Source organism: Colletes latitarsis, chromosome 2 (genome assembly GCF_051014445.1).
Source record: "Colletes latitarsis isolate SP2378_abdomen chromosome 2, iyColLati1, whole genome shotgun sequence".
Classification (NCBI taxonomy): Eukaryota; Metazoa; Arthropoda; class Insecta; order Hymenoptera; family Colletidae; genus Colletes; species Colletes latitarsis.
The window spans coordinates 7,842,520-7,856,686 of record NC_135135.1 but is presented as its reverse complement, the minus strand read 5'-3'; the positions used below and the strand labels follow the sequence as shown (position 1 = coordinate 7,856,686).

General features: G+C 31.2%; 2 protein-coding genes across 6 annotated transcripts; both read left to right on the top strand.

Moving 5' to 3' along the window:
- Positions 1 to 719: 719 nt before the first annotated feature.
- Positions 720 to 4,460, top strand: LOC143351502 (uncharacterized). 3 transcript variants are annotated; one of them, XM_076783051.1, is made up of 8 exons: positions 853 to 978; positions 1,645 to 2,014; positions 2,091 to 2,384; positions 2,446 to 2,523; positions 2,629 to 2,868; positions 2,938 to 3,768; positions 3,834 to 4,031; positions 4,119 to 4,460. In XM_076783051.1, the coding sequence occupies exons 2-8, from the start codon at positions 1,700 to 1,702 to the stop codon at positions 4,239 to 4,241; spliced, it is 2,079 nt and encodes a 692-aa protein (XP_076639166.1). In that variant the 5' UTR covers positions 853 to 978; positions 1,645 to 1,699; the 3' UTR covers positions 4,242 to 4,460. The 3 variants fall into 3 exon arrangements, with proteins under 3 accessions (XP_076639165.1, XP_076639166.1, XP_076639164.1); XM_076783050.1 differs by lacking the exon at positions 853 to 978 and adding an exon at positions 720 to 851 and having other exon boundaries at positions 2,446 to 2,868; XM_076783049.1 differs by having other exon boundaries at positions 2,446 to 2,868.
- A 1,148-nt stretch (positions 4,461 to 5,608) lies between these two features.
- On the top strand, positions 5,609 to 10,543 carry LOC143351545 (uncharacterized). Of its 3 annotated transcripts, none has more exons than XM_076783168.1 (5): positions 5,609 to 5,833; positions 5,971 to 8,577; positions 9,196 to 9,330; positions 9,840 to 9,928; positions 9,988 to 10,543. In XM_076783168.1, the coding sequence occupies exons 1-4, from the start codon at positions 5,659 to 5,661 to the stop codon at positions 9,896 to 9,898; spliced, it is 2,976 nt and encodes a 991-aa protein (XP_076639283.1). In that variant the 5' UTR covers positions 5,609 to 5,658; the 3' UTR covers positions 9,899 to 9,928; positions 9,988 to 10,543. The 3 variants fall into 3 exon arrangements, with proteins under 3 accessions (XP_076639283.1, XP_076639282.1, XP_076639281.1); XM_076783167.1 differs by having other exon boundaries at positions 5,968 to 8,577; XM_076783166.1 differs by having other exon boundaries at positions 5,965 to 8,577.
- Positions 10,544 to 14,167: the final 3,624 nt, after the last annotated feature.

Here is a 14,167-nt window from a genome sequence, read left to right as displayed (position 1 = left end):
AGCGTCGAAGCGACGTGCGTGTCTATGTTCTTCCTTGTCTTGCAATTGAAAACAACGAAGATAGACAAGATCGGCGTTCCTATGTCTTTTCAATTGTAAGACAAGGAAGGGCATAAAAACGGACGTCGTTCGACGCTCGTGTGCCCCCGGCCTTAGATGCCTTTGATGTTGGCGCTTGCATAAGAGTGCTCGGTTTATAGTCTATGGTCGAGTCGTCGCTTTTTTCTGATTGGCTCCGCCATTTCCTGCGAAATTTCCACTTATTTTTGGGGGATATTTGTTATTTACAGTATAGTAGTCTTGTTTTTCATCATACATATGTACAAAATTGTAGCAACTTTATAATTAAATATATGTAAATATGACGGAGGTTTATTACTTATAATTAATGTAGATATATAGTAAAACTAAGCCATGTACTCTCCAAATTTCATGTAACACATAAAATAAATTATTTATTTTCTTTACAAGTAGAACAATATTACTTAAACATGCTTCAGAGTTAAAAATTATCTTAACCCTTGGGTCATTCCCTTCCTTAGAATATTTAACACTCTAACGACTATATTTATTTTATTTATAATTAATTTTGTGTAATCAAATGCATGAAATAAAAATAATTACACAAAGAATTCGTTACTTTACATTAGATATTGTTTTTGAGAGGACATTAGCTGTTTTTGTACCAAAAGCCCTCTAGTTTTCACATTTGTAAAAAAACAGCCATTTTGTCATGCACTTTTGATATGCTTTCGATGTCATTCTAAACTCTTTGTAAATAATACATAATTACGAAGAAACATTGTACAGAACTACAAATTTATCAATTGTCGAAAGTAAATGCAATAATAGTAAGAATTTAAATAGTGTCATATTATTTAATGTTTCAAATATTCAAAGTCATTCATGTTGTGATTGAGAATGACAGTATGTAGTGTCGTCATTCATGCAGTCATGTTGTAAACAGTTGAAAGTGAGGTATGTACTCGATGAACTATCATTTTTGTTCGACTTCATTATTATTTATTAGCTAATAATTCTGATAAGTCCAAACTTCATAGAAATCAAGAATGATAAACGTTTATTAACATATATTAATTGCGCATTTTACTCGTTTCTTTAGTACTAATTAAATGTATTTAATATAATTTTTTCAGTGACGTTGATTACTATATTGATCCTTATTTTTTTTATGATTGGATAATAGTATTAAATTGTTTACAATGTCCGTTTCACTTTTGAGGTATTAATTAAACATAAATAAGTTTTGACAGAAGTAACTTTATTGAACAATATAGGCGCCATTTTGTTTCACTATCTTTCGAAATTATCTGTATCTTTAAAAATTTCTATGATATTGCGTTAAAGAACTTAAATAATATTTACCAATAAGAACAATATGTTATAATGTTCACAATGCTAAAAACAAATATAAGTATTCAAGACTTTCCTCGCTTTCTAGAACCCTGTAAACAATGAATGTAGCTACAATACGTCTGGATTTATGTTATTGCAATAGCATCTATTGAAAAAATAGGAAGAACTTTGTAAACAACGTTAATACTTTAAATTCTTCATCCTGTTATAAGAACAACATAAATTTTTGTAGTTTGTATTAATTTTCTAATGATATTTATTTTTCAGGATAATCAAATGTGAAAATAAGTAAAGTAAAATTAACTAGAATCACTTTGCAAGCATGGAGTCTGATAAAAAAGAAATGTCTTCCCTCCAAGAACAAGATTCAAGGAAATCATTGAGCATTATCTCAAAATTATCTCTTGAACCGGAAACCCATTTGCAAAGTCTTGGTTTTACTATGAACAATGGAAAGGCTAGATTTATATTAGACGATGATGCACATCTGCATTCGAATTCTACATTAACAAATTTTAACGTTGTTGACGAAAGTGATTCATTGTCCTTTGTGGTATTAGGAAAAAATTCATTGGATTCTATTCAAGCATCCTCACTTGCATCTTATATTGATATTCAACAAAAAAGCATGTCACTTGTATGTATCTATTGTACGGTTCGTAATTAATGTTTCAAATTTTGTAACATCATTGAAAATTTATTTTCGCATATAGGATCTTGGCCCTATGATAACATCATGGGAATCCACAGATGTACATGCAAAATTAAATGAATTATTGCAAGAAAATTGTAAATTAAAGGAAACATTGAAACAGAACAATATTGCTATGAAGCAACAATTTAATACTCTAGCTAGTTGGCAAGAAGAAATCATGAAAGTACATCAAAATCATAAGAAAAAGTTTTCTGAAACCACAGGATTAATAAATTATCTTAAGAAGGAAAATACAGAATTAAAAATAAAACTTTCCACTGCATACATTAATAATCCAGAAATGGAATATGAGGTATGTTATATTACATTATTTTGTATTCTTCCTATTTACTTACATTTTTAATTCATTATAGGTTTTAAGTATGAACGAAATATGTGACAGTACAAAAGAAAAAGAAACATCTATTCCTGTAATTGAACACCAGGAACAAGTATGTCCATCAACAAATGAGTTAAATACTTCTAAATTGGAATGCAAAAAATTATCCTCAGATATTGAGAATTTATTGAGTATGTCGAATTTATTGAGTTCTCAGTTACAGCAAGCTACTTGTACAATACAAGAACAAAGGCTCAATATAACAAAATTGGAGCAGCAGACTGCAATGTTACAGTCGAACAAATCAAATAATTCTAACCAATCTCTAATTTACAATACTTCTAACAATTCTAAAAGTATAAATAATTGCACCGAATGTGATAAATGTTTAACAAAAGATAAAGAAATTAATTCTTTAAAGGAATCGGTTGTTGTGCTTGAAAATAAATTGCAACAAGTAAGTATTTCAGTAAGTGTATACAAATTTATTTTCGAAAGTAATATTTATTTTCATAAACATTTTTAGGCTACTAATCCTGTACAATTTTGTGTTAAAAATTCTGTGGATCTTAAAAAATATTGTCAGCAATATAGTCAAAAAGTACAGCAATATAAAGAGAAGATACAAGATTTAACAACTTGTTTCGATAAACAAATTAATCATTGTACTCTTATAGAAACATATTTAAAAGAACTTATAGAAGTTTTTGAACTTCTAGAAACATTTGAGTATAGTGTGATATCGGGCAGCGGATTGGATATCCACCATAAAGTTCAAATTTATTGTAAAAAGTTTAACGAAGAACGACAGAAATTTATCGAAAATAAAGAAAATGCATTTACAGTACAAAATCAATTTCAAAAAGCTTTGTTAGATTGTAATTTAATTCTATATGAATTGGAGGCAATACTAGGAGATAAAACTGAAGAAAGTATAATGAAACGTAATGTGTTACCTGAATCAACTCAAAAAGTTACAGAATTAAAAGAACAAACTACCGACGATAAACAATTACTAGAACAAGAAAGGATTTCACTTGTTAAAGAGAGGGAAAGTCTTGAAGAAGAAAAAAGGTTATTTAGTCTAGAAAAAAAAGATCTCGAAGTTGAATACAAAAAATTGAACGATGCGAAGGAACGGTTACAACAAGAGAAATTAAATTTGTACGATGAACACTCGTTATTTGATCATCTAAGTGCATTGTATGAAATTCATTTCGAAGAAACATTAGAAACAGAGAAGAAAAACTTTGAAGTAAAATACAATAATATAGTTACTGAAATTAGTACTTTGCATCAAAGTATACAAAGAAAAGATTCTGACTTAAAAGAACTACAAAGAGAAATGGATAAACATGTAAGTAATAACTACGAAATAAAATTTCTTGTCATAGATATAGTTTGTTTTTATTTTTAATGCAGATTGAAAATAACAGTTTGCTACAAACACAATTAAAACTTTATGAAGAAGATTTTAAACAGGAGAGAAAAATCAAAGAGTTATTATTGGCAAAAGAGGAAAGTCTAAATATAGATTTACAGAATCAAATAAAGTTTAATGTAACATTACACGAAAAATTGCAGGCGTATGGTTTCACAACTAGTGAATCTACAACTCAGGTACGTTTTTATATTGTCTTCTATAATTTACAAATATAAAATCAAATTATCGATCATCAATGTACATAATAAAAAATTAATTTTTAGAATAGCGAAGCTGAATTAGAATCCCCCTTAATACTCGCGTTTTCGTGTCCAAAATGTAATTGCAATTTCAGAAATATGGAATCTTTGGAACAACATATTGAAGATTGTTTGGATTTAGACTAGCGTGAAATCATTTGACTAGCGTGAAATTATTTATGCCTAACAATTGTTAAATCGTTAATATAAGCAGTAATGTACTATAATTATAATATATTATATATTAATATATAGCAGTGTATTAATACGTAATATAATAATTGAAATATATAAATTTTTATGTATTAGACCATGTAAACAAGATTTAAAAAATAAAATTATTAATTTTTCTGTGTTATTTAAAAATTGAACTTTTAATATTAAAAATAAAGTACGTATGTCATTTCAGTTATACATATTAAATGACTTTCGCGTTGAAAAATATTTCGTTTTTATAGTAAAAGTATACTTTCTAAAGTTCATACATGCATGTAAAATAGCTGCCTACGCAATATTTACTTGCATTATAAATGAAAAGCTCAAATATAGTGTCTGCTTATGATTGTTTTAGAATTACTAGAAAATGTTAGAATAAAATCGGCAACCCCACAGGTATAACCGATTGTAAGTTTCCAGATACAATTTTTGTTTTTATCTTATTGTGAACTATATTTGCAGTATAAAATTAATTTTTCATACGTCGTCAATTTTTAATTCGAATTAAACAAATGCATTCTATTTCATTTTACTAATATAAAATTTCGTTTTACCTAGATGATGTTTCCTTTAAAGATGGCCGTCATTTGTAACGGTCACTAACGGTCCAAATGAAACTGATCGCAACAGGGCTGTATTGGTAAAACACTATTCCCAGAATACACACAAAAAATACAATAGTAATAAATCCTTTCACAATTCTCCATGTGCTATCTTAACGAATTGAAATACACAAACGTATTAAATGAAATAAAAAAATAAGAATATATTGAAAGCTACGTAAATATATGAAATAATACAAAATATGAAAAAAATAATTATATATAAAGATAAGTTATTTTCATTGATATTATTAATGTTATTAATAATATTGTCGAATTTCCAAATTTCCGTGTCAATTTGAATCATCGAGATCTCTACAATTGTAATTATATATATTTCTTTTCGATATGTTCCAAGGAACAATTTTTAAAATTGATATCGCAGGGAGACACTAGTCTTAACTAGAATAACTACTACGTGTTTATCGAACTTTCGAATTTTGTATTTCCTCGACTATTAAGAGAAAAGAAATGTTACTACTGATTCAAATTTGATTTCCCTGATTTTCACTTATTTCTCAATATTTTGTGTTTTTTATCTTGACGTAGTTTCAGAACGTTCGTAAAACTTGCAGTTTAATTAGTAACAGCGTACGTGCGTCATTTTTTTCGAACGCGCATGTGCAATACATGCAGTTGTTTTGGCACCACTGGTGCTGGGTCAATTTGAAATTGTTTTCCGTTGTAGTTTATCATTGAACGGTTTGTGTTGTATGTTGATTCTAAGTTAATTTATATGAAATAAAATGTCATTTCTTCGACAAAAATATAAAGAGAAATCTTTCGGTTTCGGAAACATAAAAGAGAGTCGGGCTATTCGCGCCGAAAAACAAAGAGAGCTGCGTAAACATTGCAGAGCTAAAGCAGTAATGGAAAATAGGAATATATTAAATGCATCTACTTCTACATCAGAGAATAAAGGTTTGTAAAATTACTCGTGTTTAATGCATCTTTTCTGTACATTGTACACAAATAGATTCAGCTTGCTTACAGGTCAATAACTTCCATTTATGTCTACTTATATTTATTTTGTGGTTACATTTTATTTCTAGAAGCAGAGGTACCTGATAAGGTACAACGTCTTACAGTTCAACTTTTAAAATGGAAATCTGAACGCGATAGACGTAAAAGGATGGAACAAGCAAAGAGAAGGCCTCCCTTTATAGTTGGTTTAGTCCATCATAAATTATATTCTCCAGCTAGCAAAGATGAAAATACATTCATGGGAAAGGCACGGAATCGAATTGTACCAGTGGCATCTACCCCTCCTCCAAAAAGAATTACTAGAGCCACGCAAAAGAGATTATTAAATAAAATGAATGCACAGAGTACAGTAACACCTATGAAAAAGGTTTCTAATTCCAATGGCACTAAAAGGCAAAAGGCTAAAAAAGATGAGCAGAAACAGGAAACTATAAAGAAACAAGAGCCTTCCTTTGCTCCACTTAATTACAAATTTAAACTTTCATCAGGATTATTATTTGGTCGAGTACCTATAGGAAGTATGTCACCTATGACAATGAAAAGTACCATGTTACCATCTTCAAGAATGACAAGGGCAAGTAAAAGAAATAGTAAAAGAAATAGTACTGCAAAATTTACTGGGGACAAGTTTCATGATCAAGAATACAAAGGTACAAACCTTATGAACAAGGCCTCCGTTGAAATCACAAGATTAAATATTTCATCTGATCGAAAGAAAATATCTAATACATTAAATGATAAAGACAACATGAATAATACTATCACTATTGATAATAAAAATGATAGTAAGGGAAAAGAAGAAAATAAGTCGTGTAATAACAGTATTAAAGGATCTCATATAACGCTTAATAATAATGCTAAAGGAGCATTATCTTCCTCAAATAGTAATACACTTACATCTGCACACTCTGATTCTCTTAAGGAACCAGTGTTTTTTTCACCATATGTAGTTTCCAGTCGTGGGAAAAGTACTGCTAGAAAAGAGCAACAGTTGAAACGTGGTTTCAGTCTTAATTCTTCAGGAAACGACGATATTCCTACAAAAGATACTGTTATGAAAAATTTAAATATTTCGATCGAAGAGGAAGAGCGCACTGCACAATATTTTCAGTTTCTTCTAAACAAGGAAATAGATAGATTAAGCGAATTATGCGAGAAATGGGAAAAGGTGAAGGCAGAGTCCACAGAAATCGCAGAAGATGCACAATACCAAATTAATCAGGCTGTTGGGCAAACAAATTTGCTAATAACCAAAAAGTTCGAAAGATTTCGCAATTTAATTTCCGACTGCGAAACGGGAAAAGGAGAAATGTTAGTTACATGTAGAGATTTACAAGGATTTTGGGACATGATGTACATGGAAGTAAAGAATTGTGATTTGAGGTTTGAAAAATTAGAACGACTCTGTTCGCGAAACTGGGAAGAAGAGGAACCGTCTGTCATTGTCAAGCCGCTTCTTAAAAAGAAAACGGCCGCGATAAAAAAAGTTGTGCCTACAAGGTCAAGTTCAATTCGAGCATTTTTGGCAAGAAATAAAAAGAAACAAGAAACAAATGTTGAAAGCAGTACAAAGGAAGCTAAAACTATAAGTAATGAAGTTTCAATTGATAAACATGGATTGAATGAAAGCGGTCTCAATGTAAAATATAAAAGAAGATCTATATCAATTGATACGAGCGGCGGGAAATTGACACCTGTCAAATACAATAGAACAAGAATGAGTCAAATACAAAAAGTGCAATTATCTGAAACCAAAAAATTAACATCTCCTTTGGTAGTAATAAAAATAAGTCGAATGTGTAAAACGCCGGAATCATCTTATTTAAACTCTACTCAAACACCAGGAAAAAGTATATTGAAACAACCAAAGGATTCAATTGAAATGGAGCCTAATTCAAAGATATCTCATAAAGTAAATTTCGATGATACTATAACATTAAATGAAATTTCAACTAACGAAGAAATGCAAAGAAACACGGATTTAGCTACAGCATTGGCTAGAATAGATAATTTTAACTTCGATTGTCCTGAAGACAGTGTATCGATTCACGCGGAAAAGAAACTAAATTTTAACGATAATAGTATTAATGAATCTGAAGTTGTAGTTGATGAAATGCAAGATGCTGAAAAAGAAAACACATTAGTTCCAACTATACAAATACAGTCTGCAACACCGTTACATGGATCTATATCAAATAATAACTTAAACGCGTCGCGACGAAGAAGAAACATCAGGCGACAAAATGCTTTCGATAAAAATGACGAAATATTTGATGAAACTACACCATTGAATACTACAGTTTCCATAGCATTTAAAGAAATTACAGACGTTGCAGATTTAAATGTATTAGAAGAAAAATCAGAGAATCACATGCCTACAAATGATGAAGAGAAAGTAGATAATGCTAATGAAAGTGCAAGAGTTTTGAGAACTAGAACCGTTACCTCAGGAAATATACCTCAGCAAAAGAGAAGATCTTTGAGGATATTATCTCTAAGTGTAAAAGAATCAGAGCACAAAGAAAATAAAATTCCTTCGGAAACGAGAAGAAGTTCGAGAGTCAGTATCAAAGATAATGATAAAATCGATTCGAAGATAAATTTAGAAGATGCACTTGATAATATGAGTTTAGATCAAAGAAGTGAGAGGAGAAGATCGAGAAGGAGCGTTAAATTTCTTGGTAAAGATGTTCATTAATATAACAATTATTATTTTTAATAATAAATCAGGGGGAAATGTTAACCTATTAAACAAAATTCGCGTTACTCTTTAGGTATAATAAATAAAAAGATTTATGAGCTTTTTTCGGAACTTTTATTGGTAATAAACATAATTACTCTAGTTACAGTAGTTTTATAACAATTCCGAACTGTGATTTAACGCGATTACATTCTACGATAGATAACAGTCTCATATATTTTATAATTGTCAATCAAACTTTCACGTGAACAACCATTGCTTATCACATCATTTTCAAAAACTAGAGAAAAAAATTTCGAAGTTGTATAAGGGTAGGAGGGAAGTACTTTAAACGTGATCGTACGCAATTATTGTCTAAATTAATAATAAAAGATTTATATGCATTTAGCATCTTATAATCTACGTTCAGAGTTTATTCTCATGATCAATAAGGAGTTTTAACTTTGTTAAATATACTGGTTAAAGTTACAAAAAATATACAAATTATAATTTTCATTGGTGTTAACACTTTTGCATAACAAAACTGTCGATTGTACAAATCAACAGTTTATATTTTAAATTAAAATTTTATATTTGGTTTAATAATTTCTGATTATAGATTGCAGTGTTTGTATAGAAACAAAACCAGTACTTCCCATGACTCCTCATGTTAGACGGAGCAAAACACAATCTAATGGAAAGGTACAAAGTATGTACACGGAAGGTGATGTGTCAGAAGAAGCTTCAGAAAAAGGTAATTTCAGTTTTTAATTTTTATATTCTACCTATATGTATATGATCAGTGGTAAAAAAACTTATCGAATTTGAAATTAAAAAATTTAGATATTTAAACTTAGAAAATCGAACTGGGAAGTATATTAGAAATATAAAAACACTAACAATTATCTTACGACCGTTAATTTAAAAAACTATAAAAACAGTAGTGAATAGAACAAAATTGCATGATACATTGTTTGAGGTAAAATTTCTAACGAGAAAGTCCGAGAGAATATCAAAATATTAACAAAATTTTGCTATATCGTAACAAGTTTTTAACAAGTTTTTAGATATTAAATTTTAATTAAAATTAGGAAAAAGTGATACAAATCGCATTATTCTTCAAAAACAAATATTTTTCTTTCGTGTTTTGGAGTAATACGTTAAGGAATGAACAAATATGGAGCTCTGGACTTCTAAATAGAGAAGTTAAAGCTTCTGCTATTAACTGGATCCAGTTACAAATCGATACAACCTTTATTTCAGCTCCTACACGAGTCAGAAGATCACGAAACAGGAAAGTATTGTCTGTTGACTTTGAATAATTGTTTTAATCGCAGACTATATTTGTAACAGCAGAGTATCGTCTGTTGACTTTGAATAATTGTTTTAATCGCAGACTATATTTGTAACAAGTTTGTTACAATTATGTAATCGTACATTTATGTAATATTCTTAATTTTAACACTTTTTAAGTTCTTTTCATTGCAAAGACTTCCTTGATTGTTTAAAAGAGCACGACTAAAAGTATGCAAGCAATTTATTGTAAAATAAGTATGGCGAAGTAGTTTTTAATAATACAAAGATATCGATTTATGAACTAACATTTAGAAAGCTATACACAATTGTATAATATTTGTACGAATAAAATTCAATTATTTGATACAGTGCAAAATGCAAACATACTTTCGCATGAGTATGAAGTATAGATGGTTAAATGGAGATTTAATTCGTGTGTTTTATTTATTAAGCTGGTTTTCAGTTAGGTCGGTTAATTCGATATTACCAGGTGCGCAAGATGCATTTTTAAATAAACGCTAAATTTAGTTCGTACGCCAATGCTTTTGAATCATCGTTTTATCTTATTCGATTTTAATGTAGCCCATTTCCTCTCTTCGTTACACAACCGATTTGTAGATGTGACCTCATCCGTTCTTAGTGTCAATTTGACACTTTTTCCATTTGTAATTTAAAATCCGAGATTTGTTTACTTTTATTCTTTTAACACGAAGCATTGGTATCGGGAAAACATACAACAAGATTGATACTACATCATTTACCGTGTGGCGCTAAGCGAAGTTGACGTAGCAACTTTTGATACTACTTAAGGTCTGATCCTTGAGGGAACCATACTACTCGTGGCCTCAACTGCATAGCGTTAGGCGGAGTTGATTCATGATAGGGATCATAGCTGGGTTGGAAGTCTCGGAGGATTACTAGATTCTTACCGCTTTATTATCTTATAATACAACACTTTATTTTAAGGAAACTACATCACAAAAAGAAATATAAGGAATCTTATATGTATATGGGATAACGAAATAATTATTCGTTGAAGATTTTTTTGCTTATTCGTTTATTTAAATTATAGTGAATACAGAAGGATCCACGAATTCACGACTTTATATTACACTAAGTGGCCTCATATTACATATAATTGAAATCATTTCAACAAATGCTACCATGTTATAAATAAGAAGATACAAAGTTCAATTTAACAAAATTAATTTGACTTCGAAGTCTCCCATATAAATGTCCCCTTAAATGCCAAAGAATTTTTGTAACATTTTTATATTAGCTTCAGTCTTTCACGAGATATTCCACCGTTCTTACTTAAAGGAAACACCTTGTACATGGTTTCGTAATTATGTTTTAAGAATGGGTCAAAGCAGATGCGTGTCTGAGGCAAGACGGCCATCGATCAATAGGCGATACTGTTTGTTGAATAGAAATATATTATTTATTGTACGACAAAGTAAAACATCGACTGAATGTCTAATTAAACGTAAAGGAAAAAGAGACGATTGAAATTAAAAATTGATCGATCCTCATTTTTCATGGATATAAAGTCTGGAGTCTCATTCTGCAGGGTTGAAACCTAAGACGGAAAGGAGAAATGGCTTTCGACCATTTGATTATGCTAAAGATTGTGGTGCCCTCTACAGGCGAACATAGTTACTAGTATTAGTCGTATGAATTAGGTTCTTTGCTAGATACAATTATAATTTAATTGTGAATAACAATAATCATAATGCAATAATAGTAATAATTTCAACATTTCATACACATATAACTAACATAACAATTTAACGAAAATTATTAAATTTTAGGTTTTGAAAAATAGATACTTAAAAAAAGGAAATGGAAAGAAATAAACATTCTGGCTCTCGAGAGTTTCAAGTTTCGAGATCTCACGGTTTCAGAGTGTTTTGTGAATTTAATAATTAGGTTTCGATCAATTTCAATGTTAATAAATTGAGAATACCCGATATTTCGTACAAACAATATTGAAGTTTTCTTAAAAACTTAAGAAAGATCGATATTTTTGTGTTACCCGGTATAATAACTACATATCCAGTGAGGCTTATTGATATACCTACACGGGAATCACCGACATGTGCAGTGAGCTATATGCCTAAGTCTGTAAACGATCGCGGCGCGTATAATTTATGAATTATTATTTTGTACTATAATGTTGGCTCCACTGTACGCGCGGCTGTTCAAGCCACATCAATAGGGAGTCCCATCTTGTTGGAATCTGAGATAAAAAGCACTCCCATTGGCGTAATGTCTCAAAAATACGTTGTTCAATGTCACTGAAATTATCGAACATCCAAAATTTATTTTAAAAAAACTATGAATGAAAAAGATTTCTACTTGATTTACCGTTGTAAAATTTGTATTACAATCGAAAAAGAAGACGCAATTCAGATTGCAAATAAATTGTAAAATTAGACTTGCAATAAGGGAAATAGTTACTTTTTTTTTTATCAAACAGTGATACTAATTAATATAACATAAATTGTGTCCATCAGTTTGAGAAACATAGAACTGAGAGAAACTTATTTAAAGTTTTGCAAAAAGCATCTTAAAATACAAAGTACAAGCTGCCCCTCTGTCAGCGAAATAATTAATTGAGACATTAGTATAACGCTTTAATAGATTTTGTTTGATTATTCTATTACTAACGTAGTAATTACCACAGCTTTACACAGCTACCACAACGTTTCTTCCATGCTTCGTTTAATTTGAAGCGATACTTTTTATAACTTTGTCGATTTTACAAACTGCCCAATATAATTTCACAGATACATATGCAGACAGAATATATTTCCAGGAAATGCAAACAAAAATTCGATTTTATGAAACTTTATAATTGGAAAGGATCCAGCCAGACCAAACCTTTAATGGGTTTAACCAGCTGCCGGTCCCGTGGAAGACAAACGCGTTAGCTTGTCACAAATTAATATTGAGGTTGAAGGGACAGGGGGTTGGTACTATGTTCAGGACACGATCTCGGGATCGAATCAGATGATGCACCGTCTAACCCAGTGGTCTCCAAACTTTTACAAAGGCGTCCCTCCAATGAAAGAGATAGTTTCTGCACCCGAAATTTATAGATAATGAATTTATGATACATTCAATTTGATCGAATCATCCGCTCGGTCGATATAAAATATTGCTTACAGAAATTCTCTGGCCAAACTAATTGCTTGCAAAATGCTGGTTCTAATAAATAAATTATATTTGCCTATAGATTACAAATAGTGTAATATATACAAATAACGCATTTATATAATCTTTTAAGACTAAAATTTCGGGAATGGTTATATTTATTAAACGAGATAAGTGGTATTCTTGTGGTCAATGTATTAACCCTCTGTAGCACGAATTTTATTTTATCTTTTAAGGAAGAAACGATTAAAATATCGTGTGCAAATCCTGGAAAATCACCTTAACGAGGATCGTTTTTATCGCGTACCCAATCGAGCGCATTATACAGCGGATGATTAATAGAAATAGATGCGTAAGAGGATTCGCATTTTGTTCTCGATTTAATCAACCGAGCATCGCTTTTTGCCGCGGTATCTGGCTCGATCGGATCGCGATTCACGGGTCAATGGTTACGCCAATGGAGCCGCACGAGAAACGTGGCAAAGCTAAGAGCCAGGAGAGAGCCAACCGATGGCGCGGCAGGTAGAGACGAGGGCCGAGCTCCGTGTATACTATAATTACGAGTAACTCAGCCACATTTGCGTTGATCCGACACCTTAAAGATAACATTTAGCGGCCCCTTTTATCTCCGTGGCAAACAAACCAATTTATACCTCAGCTCGCTTTGTGCTCCCTCGCTCTCCCTTACTCGCCCTCTCCTCCTCCTCCCACTTTGTCCCTCTCTCTTCGAAAAAACTCCGCCCCAAACTACGAATTAGGAGCATCCTTCTCCTTTTACCACCTTTCCTTGCCTTCTTTCGCGCTCCTTTTGCTCCTTCGTCATCCTTCGCTGTGTTGTTCTTGTTCTTGCAGTTATTCCCCTTCTTCTTGTTCCGCCACTTTTTCTTTAGATTTACTCCTGTTCTTGTTCTGCTATTTTGTTTCTCTTCTTCACACTGTACTTGTCGGTGGGTTTATCCCCTGTTTTCATTTTCTTCGCCCCGCTTTCTTCGGCGTTACCACCCCTGAATAAGAAGAAAAGGGCACAGAAAATACTCGTTAACCGTTCCGTTTCCTTCGGTTACACGTTTATACTCTCTACGTTATAGCGATCCAACGTGTTACAGGGTGATATTTTAGGTGGATAATGGGAAGCATGT